This window comes from Schistocerca piceifrons, chromosome 5 (genome assembly GCF_021461385.2).
Source record: "Schistocerca piceifrons isolate TAMUIC-IGC-003096 chromosome 5, iqSchPice1.1, whole genome shotgun sequence".
Lineage (NCBI taxonomy): Eukaryota > Metazoa > Arthropoda > Insecta > Orthoptera > Acrididae > Schistocerca > Schistocerca piceifrons.
The window spans coordinates 356,919,941-356,932,245 of record NC_060142.1 but is presented as its reverse complement, the minus strand read 5'-3'; the positions used below and the strand labels follow the sequence as shown (position 1 = coordinate 356,932,245).

At 40.9% G+C, this 12,305-nt stretch overlaps 1 protein-coding gene across 1 annotated transcript in view; it reads left to right on the top strand.

The window, feature by feature from the left end:
- LOC124798406 (alpha-ketoglutarate dehydrogenase component 4) overlaps window positions 1-11,255 on the top strand; it is a 40,949-nt gene extending 29,694 nt beyond the window's left edge. The window contains exon 4 of the mRNA XM_047261800.1: window positions 11,116-11,255. Within this exon, the coding sequence (XP_047117756.1) occupies window positions 11,116-11,133 (18 nt within the window). The 3' untranslated portion in view covers window positions 11,134-11,255. The remainder of the gene's footprint in view (window positions 1-11,115) is intronic.
- Window positions 11,256-12,305: the final 1,050 nt, after the last annotated feature.

Here is a 12,305-nt window from a genome sequence, read left to right as displayed (position 1 = left end):
CTGACTGACAGAGTGTTGGGTGGAATTTGCACTTACTTTCCAGACTCTGTCTACAGTGAGCATATGCCACTCAATATGACTTTGGAGGCTATGACTGTTTGTGTGTGGATGTCTCTGCATTTTACCATCCGTAATGTGTATCTCCCTCCCAATAGTGAAGTATCTCAGACCACATTGTCTGGACTCATTTCTCAGCTCTCCACACCTTTCCTCATTTTAGGTGACTTCAATGCCCACAACCCTTTCTGGGATGGAACTGTGACCACTGGCCATGGTAGAGCTGTTGAGTCTTTGCTCGCAGAGCTCAGTCTTTGTCTTGTGAATACCGGTGCCCTAAACACTTTAATGTGATGTATGGATCTTATTCGCCCATTGATCTTTCCATTTGCAGCCTTGGCCTTAGTCCATGATGACCTGTGTGCAGAGATCATTTTCTGATTGTCCTGCCCCTCCTTCAACATCACTTGCCTGGACATCCACCCAGGTGGGCTCTCAGCAATGCTAACTGGGAGGCCTTTGTCTGTGCTGTCATCCTTAGCACTCCATCATGGGGAGGTATCAATGCGGCTGTCTAGGGCACAACCCCAGCTATTCTCTTGGCAGCAGACTCAGCGATTCCTTATTCCTCGCAATCCCCATTTCACTTCAGTAGATTGTATCTTGGTGAACTTCAGAAATCGCCATGGCCATTAGAGGTTGCTGACAAGCTCTGCAACATCATAAGCAGCATCCGTCGATGGAGAAACTCACTGCCTTTAAACAGCTCTGTGCCCGGGTCCACTATCTCATAAAATGGCAAAAACAAGAATGCTGGGAACAGTTTGTTTTCTACCATTGGGCGACATACCCCTCCTTTGCTGCAGATTTGGGCAAAAATTCACCGCCTGTATGAACCCCCCCAGCCCTCTTGTCCACAGGTGTACCTCATATCTCCCTGAATGTTGTTGTCTAAACTGACTCAGATGCTTTTCTGGAACATTTTGCTCTGCATTAGGCTTGAGTCTTTAGGTCTGTCCTCAAAGAGCAGGTCGAATGAATTCACCAACTTTCATGATATTGTCTCCTAGAACTATGTAATGCTCCATTCAGTGAGTAATAATTCATCATTGCCCCGCCCCTTGCCCAGAGCTGGCTCCAAGCCAGTCCATCTGCAGCCAAATGCTCAAATACCAATTGATGGATTGTCAGCGTCACATCCTTGCCATTTTCAACCATATTTGAGTGAGGGTGACTTCCCATCTCAGTGGCAAGAAATGTGATCATACTTGTACCAGAAACAGGTAAAACACTCCCTTGAGAAGAATGGCTATCACTCAGTTAGTCTCACTAATGTTCTCTGCAAGTTGCTTGACACCATACAAAAGTTACCGTCCTGGACTCTCATTCATGGCTTCCAGTTTTCAGCCACCTAGCTTTGCATCATGCACTTCTGTTACTGCTGTACTGTCCATCCACAATTGGTGACCAATTGCTCAACAGGATTGAGTATTATCACTGTCCAGAACTGGTCTCTGATGCCCATTTAACGTGGTTTCCCCATCTTAAGCAAATGTGTTTATCACACCTTAATTCTCTTTGCTGCCTCAGTAACACCAGCTGTGGCTCCGACCGCTCTACACTTTTTGGCTTTACGAAGCTTTGACACTGTTCCTTCCTGATTTTGGAAGCCTGGCATATGGCTTGGCATGACCTGCAGGTCTGTGGATGCTGGATCCAATACACAGTTGCAGAATCTGATTTGTGTCAGGTTCCTGTGAACAGTCTCCACTACAGATTAGGAGCAATTGCTGCTACTCAATTATGTGATTCACATTTTCTGCTTCCCTGAGCTTCCAAACTACCATGTCGTTTTTCATGGTAGGGAAATCCACCTTCCACAACAGTGGCCCAAGACTGGAGTCCCAATTGCATTTCACATACAGTGTCTTTGCAGTGAACTCCAACCTCCCCCACAGTGACCTCTTGTCAAGGAGCATCTGCATATGCCCCCATGGTGTGTACGCTGCCCTTGGATTTGTCACAGTCTATCATTTGGACCTAAAGACTCGGTGACCCCCCAAGCTTTCTCAGCCTGTTCCTCATCTTCCTTGATGCGTTTTCAGTTTCAGAAGTAGTATACACTGACACCTCTGTGGGTGACATCCATTGTTTTTGCCTACTCACATGGAAGGTACAGTGAACAATGTTCCCTGCCAGACAGATTCAGTGTATTCACTGCAGAATTGGTGCCCATCACAAGAGCCTACAGTACTTGGTTGTGACTAACCAGGATCTCCTTACTGACCTCCATCAAGCTGGATGATTGGTCATCTTTGTCTGGACCTCAGGTCACCTTGGGATTGCAGGAATGAACATACTGGCCAGATGGCCAAGTTGACCGCGAAGATGCAAACTTTGGAGATGGAGTACTGGAACTAGACCTTTGATCAGCTGTACACTATCAGTTGTTGGAGCTTGGAACACTGGTTTCTGTGAGCAATCCAAGGGGACCACGACCATGTGGTAGTCTTCCCTGCAAGCTTCTCACAAAGAATCTACCCTTTTCTGTTGAATATGCATTGGCCACAGTCAGCTGACCCATGGCCACATCAGGTGACATGAGGATCCACCTCACTGTTGGTGTGCTGCCCATCTTACGGTTGCACACACATTACTTAACTGCCCTAATTTAGCTACTTTTTGTGTAACTTTGAACTTATTGACATGCTGCCTGTGGTGCTAGTGGATGACAGCAGAGTGGCTTATCTGGTTCTACAATTCACCAGTGAAGGTGATTTCTGATCGTCTTCGTGAGGTTGGGCACATTGCCCTCGTCAGCCACGTGAGGAATTGGAATGGTCTCCTGTCACATGCTTGATCTAGTGGCCCATGGTTGACCTTGGTAGGCAGTCCGGCATGGCACCTGCCCTTACCACCTTTTAAATTCTTCTTATTCTTTTACATCTGTCATTTGGTTTACTGTCTTGCCATTCTTGTTCTCTCTCCTAAGATTTATCAACTTGTCTGCATCTCTAGCTTTCTTGTGGTAATGGAGGAAACCATGATCAGGTCATCTCCAAGTGCATAACATGTCCTAGTCGACTCAGCTGCTTTCTGGGTGGAGAAACTCTCTCGCCTGGTGTTAAGTGATTCTCAGTTGCAGTCAGGTTCATCAGGATTTGTCTTCTGTGTCCCTCCTCTCTCAGAACTATTCCCGGCTTGATGCATATAGGATGGAGGGACTGATGACATTGTAGTTTGGTATCTTTAATCCCCTCAATCCAATCCAACCCAGTCAATGAGTAGATAACATTTTTATGGCTGGTTCAGGTTACCTATAAATTCTGACATGAGGTTAATGACTGATAGTAAAATTGATAGCAGAGAAATGCGACATAAGAAAACAATCATCAATAATGATTGTGTAAGCAGAAAATGTGTTTGTAACGTGTGTTGTGAAAACAGACAGATGGAGGAGAGAAAAGAACATAGAGGACAACATGTGTAAATTTTAGCAAACTATGTGACCATGATTGGTCTCCCTCTGTTTTAGTATCATGAGGGATGATACCTGATTTATCCCCTTCATCCATAACCTGAGTGGAAACTGATCGAGAAATGTTGACTTTACTTTGACACAAAAAGATTTTTCCTTATAAGTCCAAGGCCAAAACCACATTGATCACCCCTACATACAACAAAGATAACATTAATTTTAATCAGAAACCACCACCACCACCACCACCACCACCACCACCACCACCACCACTACAACACTTTAATGGCTTCCAGATGATGACTTTAATGGTGAAATAGGTCACGGAGTAATAAAAAAATTTAGCATGTTGTGGTGGTCTTTTATCACAATGGCTTTTCAAAAGCTGCACAGGAAGACTTAAAGAAGTAAGGTAACATTTACCACAAGGAATTTGTTCCTGCTTTGCAAACTCTGAGTGCAAAATTTCACAAGGAATTTTTGAAACGATTCCTGTGATGCATTTGCTGTGTGCAGCATTGTGGATGCTGCTGGCCACTAACAGGTCTTCACACCAAGCTACACTATGTGAGCAAAAGTATCTGGACACTTGGCTGAAAATGACTTACAAATTCATGGCGCTCTCCATCGGTAATGCGGGAATTCAGTATGTTGTTGGCCCATCCTTAGCCATGATGACAGCTTCCACTCTTGCAGGCATATGTTCAATTAGATGCTGAAAGGTTTCTTGGGGAATGGCAGCCCATTCTTCAAGGAATGCTGCACTGAGGAGAGATATTGCTGTCGATCGGTGAGGCCTGGCATGAAGTCAGCATTCCAAAACATCCCAGAGGTGTTCTATAGGATTCAGGTCAGGACTCTGTGCGGGCCAGTCCATTACAGTGATGTTATTGTCGTTTAACCACTCCGCCACGGGCCGTGCATTATGAACAGGTGCTCGATCGTGTTGAAAGATGCAGTCGTCATCCCCGAATTGCTCTTCAACAGTGGGAAGCAAGAAGCTGCTTAAAACATCAATGTAGGCCTGTGCTGTTATAGTGCCACGCAAAACAACAAGGGGTGCAACCCCCCTCCATGAAAAACACTACCACACCATAACACCAACACCTCCGAATTTAATTTTGGCACCACACACGCTGGCAAATGACGTTCACCAGGCACTCGTCATACCCACACCCTGCCATCAGATCGCCACATTGTGTGCCATGATTTGTCACTCCGCAAAATGTTTTTCCACTGTTCAGTTGCCCAATGTTTACACTCCTTACACCAAGTGAGGCGTCATTTGGCATTTACTGGCATGATGTGTGGCTTGGGAGCAGCTGCTCGACCATGAAATCCAAGTTTCTCACCTCCCACCTAACTGTCACAGTATTTTCAGTGTATCCTGATGCAGTTTGGTATTCGTGTATGGTGGTCTGGATAGATATTTGCCTATTACACATTACGACCCTCTTCAACTGTCTGCAGTCTCTGTCAGTCAACAGACGAGGCTGGCCTGTACGCTTTTGTGCTGTGTGTGTCTCTTCACGTTTCCACTTCACTGTCACATCAGAAACAGTGGACATAGGGATGTTTGTGAGTGTGGAAATCTCACGTACAGACGTATGACACAGGTGACACCCAATCACCTGACCACGTTCGAAGTCTGTGAGTTCCGTGGAGCGCCCCTTTCTCTCACGATGTCTAATGACTACTGAGGTCACTGATATGGAGTACCTGGAATAGGTGGCAGCACAATGCACCTAATATGAAAAATGTATGTTTTTGGGGGAGTCCAGATACTTTTGATCACATAGTTTATATATGCCTACCAGTAGCGGGCTCAGTGTGGCCTACCTGATCTGAGTCATCTGTCCAACTACAACGATCTGGCAGTTGATTACTTCTGTTATCCTTCCTCAGAATTCATAAAGAAGTACATGTTAGTAAATATGGCACAAACCTAGTGTTTATGGTAGGGTTTTGCAGTCACTCATACATGCTGCAGGTTTCAGCCTTCACAGCCCATGTCTCCTGCACTGGACAGTATGGACTGTGGGCTAGCACACTCGGGCTGGTGAGTTGAGTGCAGCCCACTGCTCCACAGATAGTGGTCTAGCAGCTTGGCACATTGGATCACCAGCTCACTGTGCTGTGCACGCTGCTTACGGTACTTACTGCTCCAGTCAGTGGTCCATGTTGTGGCATGGCTTATGTCTGTATACAACTTCATAAAACATGCGGGGGGAAAAAAAGCATGATTTGTTAAGTGCAGTGTTACTAATTAGCTTTATGTATGTTTCATTTGCATTGTTTGAAATCTAAGGAGTGTAATTTGAAAAAATCTTTTCAGAGTAAAGGTATTTTGAAATTGTTATTGTCATGTAAAGTCCACTGACCTGAAAAAAATGTGTGGGTACTACAAGTAGCTATAGAATATATAATTTGTCACTACAGTGTAGCATACAAGCTCAAACATTAATTGAAACAGCTGCAAGCCTGCCCTCGTATTGACGATGAAAGTATTGGTAAAGGGAGGACAAAGTAATGGCCTGGCAAGTGGTTGCAGAAGTTAGCCCACCAGATGCAACAGACTGGCCTGAGGAGTGATCACAGTGTGCAGCTTGGCAAGTGCTGGGTTGTTGAGGTGTGTCATCCAGGCTGGACTGGGTGAGTGGGTTATGCTGGGTTACACAGTCCAGTGAGCCAGCTGGGCTGATGTGCATACTGCAAGATCCAAGTTACATGACCCTGGGCTGGGTAGGCTGAAACCTGTGCCATGTATGACACTATCTACAGTCAGACATTGAAGAGATCTTTTTTGATATACTTCAAAAGTCTTATGAACACTGCTAGAAATTTTTGTTACTCTTATTTTAAGGCAAATTGAGGTAATTTTTTTGTATTACGTTGCATTTGCTTTCTTTCTGATAACAGACTTTACTTCACATCAGTGGCTGTCTTTGCTGTTTTTTCCATATGAAACCAAAAAAAGCACAATAATATTGAACTGTTTGCTCCTGTCCATGTAAAGCACTCCCTCACTCAAAACTTTGGGATCCAGACAAAATTGTGCTTTCTGACATATTATTATCTGTAATTATGTAGCCAGCTTTGTTGCCACCTGTATTTTGCAGTTACTCATATAATTTGGTGCTTAAACAAATTCCCCAAAGAAATGTAACCATATAAATTGCAGTAGTTTACAAGAAAAGTAAATTCTTCATGCTGCACATTGTTTTAAAAAAAATATTTATATTTAAATGTTGTCTCAAAGAATCCAAAATCAAGTACCAGTTGCGAGAGTAGGATCATCAACAAGAACTAACTTATCCCACTGAAAGAATGTTTATTGAACATGCACAAAAGTACATACAGAGCTCCACTGCCCATGTGAGCAGACAGTGCTCAAATGTAAACATATGTAGAATGTTCTAGTGGATTACAATATTACACAAATAAGTCCAATAATCTTCCAGAAATCACAAGTGTTAAATAACCGATAATTGCAGAAAATGGGACTCAAATTAGTGACCTGCACCTTGCCAGTCAGTGCTATAGCCACTACACCTTAGTGGATGATGCAGAGGATGTGACAGTATATAAAATGTGTGTGTGTGTGTGTGTGTGTGTGTGTGTGTGTGTGTGTGTGTGTGTTTTCTAGGATAGCTTTTGAATGTCAGGAGTAATGTACATCAAACTTAGTCCAAATATGGCTCTTCCTTGAAAAAATTACTGTGGGAGTAGACACTGTAACCGTTACAGAGATGGAGGTGTGGATAGGGGAGGAATACTAGCGAAACTGTGGAGTGCGTGGAGAAATTTTAACCAAACTTTGTACACTTGTAGCATTCTAAGGAATAAAAATATAATACCTGGGTAAGATGCCTTTACACCCCTTTTTGTTTAAGTGGCTGTGGAAAAAGTGATGAAAAGTACACTTAAAACTGGAATTCTTGAGTGGTTCCAACTAAGCTTAGTACGAATTTGATTTGCTGTCTGGAAAATATACTTGAGGAGGGATGATAATGCATGTCTAGCACCACAAGAAGTGGGGGTGGCAGTGAGAAGAAGCTGTTATTTTGAAGTTATCGTAAGTGGTGGAAATTATTGTTGATGGGTGTATGGTTTTGATATTGTTGGGTGAATTGGTGACAGTTCTGATGATACTTAACCCTTAGCGTTTTGATGGAGAGAGTGGTGTGTGTGTGTGTGTGTGTGTGGGGGGGGGGGGGGGTTAAAATAAGTTATAGTGATTGGAAAATGATGAATATTAGAGGCTTATCCATAGTACTGAGGATTGCTAGCTGGATGGTAACAGTTGTGATTACAGTTGACTCCAGCAAGTGAGTGTGGGGGAGTTGGAAAGGTTTGAGATTTGAGGTGTACGTGTGAAATGGGTGGAGTAAATTCAGCCAAAGTTGGGCCACACATCATTTACTATTCTGTAAAAATGGCGAGGGTAATACTTCCCTATCAGCCATGTCTGGAGGGAGGGATGTTTCCTCTCTTGTAATTGGAAACAATACAGAGTTTCTTTTCTGAATGAATGAACAAACTGTAATCTAAATGAGTTAAAGATGCTAACTAGTGAAACACTCCAACTTGAACATCTAAAAACAAATAAAAATTATTTTAATGTATGGAGGTATGTGTATCATTCATCCAAGCCAATACCCACTGAACTCTTGTTTGTTGAGGCCTACAATTGATTATTGAAGGTTAACAAACCTGTATACTGCAAAAGTGCAACCCATTGAAGGAACAATACCATCTAATAGACAATTATGTTATTTTAGATTGTACAAACCCAGTGTTAGATTTTTTTATTTTGTAGGCTTGCAAAATGACAAACTGCAGATCACATTACGTGACTGCCATTTTATCAACTGCTTTCACTCTGTTCATATTTGCACTTCAGTGATGAATAGGGTAAAAATGTACACAACTACTTCTATTTGGGAAAATACAGCTGTAAATACTGCATGTGTTACCATGTATCATATTAAGCAACTGTTTAGATGAAACTTCCTGGCAGATTAACACTACGTGCTGGACAGAGACATGAATGGAACATTTCCCTTTAATGGACAAGTACTGTACACAGTTTGAATCTACCAGGAAGTTCCATATCAGCATTCTCTCTGCTGCAGAATGAAAATCTCATTTGCGAACTGTTAAGATTCTTGCCAAGTAATGGACTAATTGTGACTTGTGAATCTGCTGGCTGTGACAATTCATGCCTCTGCAGTCTTTAGGTTCATTAACTTCAGACATCGCTTCCACACAAACGCAGTTTTACGGATAAATGTTCTTGATGAGTGGTAGAACACACACATGCCATTATTTTAAAACAGTTCAGTATTAGCCATTTGAGTTGGGTTCTTTTCTTGTAAGTGTGATTGATAGTACATGTAAAAAGAAATTTTACTTTGTTGGTTTCCAGGCTTATGAATCCACTCTCTTTACTGATGTGATATGCATAAACCAACATAAGGACTGGTGCAGTATCGCGGAGATGACTGCCAATCTACTCTCAACTGTTTATTGGTGCATGTGGTGGACATAAGCTTTAAATCATTTCTTGGACACAAAATACCTCGTCAAGTGCTGGAACTGACCTTCTTTATCTTTTTTTAATGTTTGTATTTATTTAACAAATGAAAGATCACAGATGGAGGAGACTGCAATTGTCATATTCATTGCTCAAGACAATGATTCATACTTAAGAGTTTTAAAATTATAAAAAGGATCATTACACAGAAATACTCCTATAATTCAAGTCCATGGCAGACAGCAACTGGATACTATGCAGAACATGTCAGTGGAGGTGCTTCAACCTTTTTCAATAATCAGATATTGCTGAAGTTTGCCATAATGGATCAAGTTGGATACATGTCTTTCTTGGGTGTGTGAGTTTGCTCTCAAACCCATTCATTCTCAGAATTTGTCTCTTGACCAAATCAAATGGAAGAGAAATCCCTAAAATATAATTAAAATTACTTGTGATTTGACACATCATGCCATGAAACTGAGTTTTTCCAGTCATAATTATCTATGTAACTTGTGAACTGTCCACCACTGTCAATTTGATGTAATTATTACCAGCTGCCACACATCCTATTTGCATTGGCAGACAGATCATTGCTTGTTTGAGCCTTTGTTAAAGGAAACCAACAGCCATCGTGGCAGCGCTGTAGTGAGCATGACAGATGCTAACTAACAAGTTACTTTTATTAGACTGCTAACTGTTAAAATATGGACTGTAAGTTGGAGCTAACAGACAAATAGGTCTTGAAACTTAGAAAACGAATCCTTCACATGAAGGAACCAATAGATACGAAGAAGAAGAAGAAGAAGAAGAAGAAGAAGGAAGAAAAGCATACAAAAATTGGTCTGAACCAGCAAGTTAGAGGAGCATTTTCTTCCTTCCAAGAGAGCTATTGCAGAACTCTGAAGATTTTGAATGAGGTTGCAACCTGCCACAAATGTTTTTAAATAAGTTTATATCATTGTCTTTACCAGTCTGGACCATTATGCCCATCTTCAGGTGGCTGCACTTCTTTCATTACTCGGTCAATACAGTCAGCAGTATGTTGTCTGCTCCTGTCCTGCAAGAGAATGAACCCTGACGATGGGCTTGATGGCCCAAAACTGGTCATGCACCTTTTCCAAGTGTTTGATGAAAGCCAGCTGAACTGACAAAAGCAGATACATTAATTTTTTTTATTACTTTTGGCAAGTTCTGATCTTAATTATCGCCAGGTGAACAAATATTATAAAATAAAATGGGAGGACCGTTTCTTTGTGTCAGAAGAACAGTGAAAACCCAGGAATCCACTGTATCAGATGTCATGGTTTGACTAAATTATTCAGTTTGTTGACACTATATGAACAACTTAAGAGTGACTATTTGATGTCAACAAACTGATGTACATTTTAAAATGATGATGCAATGATACATTGAGCTCCTGTTTTGTGTCTGTCACCAGACTCTCCTGTCATGTTTTATTGATAATATTTGTTAACCCGATAATGATTTAAAATTGAAAGTAATCAAAAATAATGAAAATTTTTCATATAGCAAATTTTGACAGTTTAAACATATCTTTCCTCAAGCATTTTAAGACCTTGCAGAAAGTATTTTACAGTATTTGTGACTAGTTATGGTCTCTCTCAGTGATCTTTGATTGAATATCAGTCACACAGCTCACAAGACCCAGCATGGGTTAAACTGAAGGTGTAAAATGTTTAATCTACTTTTTAGTGTTATGTTTCTTTTGTCTTTTAGGCTGCATTGCTTGCCATTATCCTGCTACCACTGAGGCCTTTAGGGTGCATGTTCTCTTTTCCATTGTGTAGTGCTGTATATAATTTTGAATTTGTTTGATTTTAAATATTTGAGTGTTAAAGCCTGAACAAAAGAATCTTAGAGTATGCATAGTTTTAACATTAAGATTCCATGTATGGCTATAGATAAATTCAGATTTCTTGTATGCCTACAGACTATCACTGAACTACAGTCTCCTTGTAATGGTATTAGAGAAACTTGCTGCAGTTGTCTTTTAAAGCAAATTGTCAATGTATATCTTAAATATATAAAATGAATCATAGTTACTCAAATTAGTAAGTTCTAATTTAATTCTGCTCTTTTACAGAGAGGTGGTCCTGAGTGAGGTTTGGGCTTACAAAAAACAGCAGAATCACCAGTATTTCATCAAGGATGTGAAATAGTGAATTAGTTGTATCCTGTACATATTGTATATAACAATATCAAATAATATTTTTCCTCTCTTCATATGATGCATCATCTGTTGAAATAAGATTGTGGGTATTGACTAGGAAACATGCCATTGTTGATGAGACCAATATAAGTAGGCAGTGATGATGCAAGTGTTGAATTTGGGAACCTGTTGGTTACAGTATCGTTGCAGGCAGCTGTTTTTCAGTTAACACGTATCCTTTTGCCGTTACCTACTTGCCCTCATATACACGTTTGGTCACGGTAAAAACACAGACCAAAAGGTAAATGGAATACCGGGGAGAAATGTTCTTGCCAGAGAGGTTCCCCTGCTCTCCATTTCTCTGCATTCGATGTTATCAATATTTTGAGTGGTACAGTGTACACTGTTTTAATTCCACAATAAATAATCAGACTGACTCTTCCACAGATGGGTTGCTTCTTCTCCATAGATAGAGCAGAAAAAATGTAGTGATTTTAAGGAAACAAGGTATGATAATAGGGACGCCTATCATTCTTTAATGACAAAATATTTGCAGTCATTTCCTGTTAATGAAAAGAAAGGATTGTTGAACAGGAACTATTGTTTTGAGGATTGTGTTTACCCAAGAAAAGTTAAATAAGAAAACACCACAAGAAATTGCACTGGCACAAAATGTCATTAATAACAAAATAAACATGGCTGTAAATGAGAGGTGTATTATGAAGAAATTGATTTGAAAACTAAATCAAAAACCAAGCATTTAAAAAAGTAGCTATTTGAGTGAGAGAAACATATGGTTGAGAAGTGTTGCAGAAAGTTGCTTTCAGGATCCAGAGGAACACATTTGTAGGTACAAAGTTACGTAGAATGGTGTGTGTGTGTGTGTGTGTGTGTGTGTGTGTGTGTGTGTGTGTGTGTGTGTGTGTGTGTAGGTTTCTAACAAGAGACAGATTGATTTAGAAACCTAATAAATGCACAGGGGACGAAACAAATTAGAAAATGCCAAGATATCTCAGACTGGAGCTATGTATGTTTCTTCATCGTTGTTTGTCAGGCATACTTCCACCTAAAACAGGTATGCTTTTTGCATTTGTGGTTATTGTAATTTATGTTTACATTTTGGT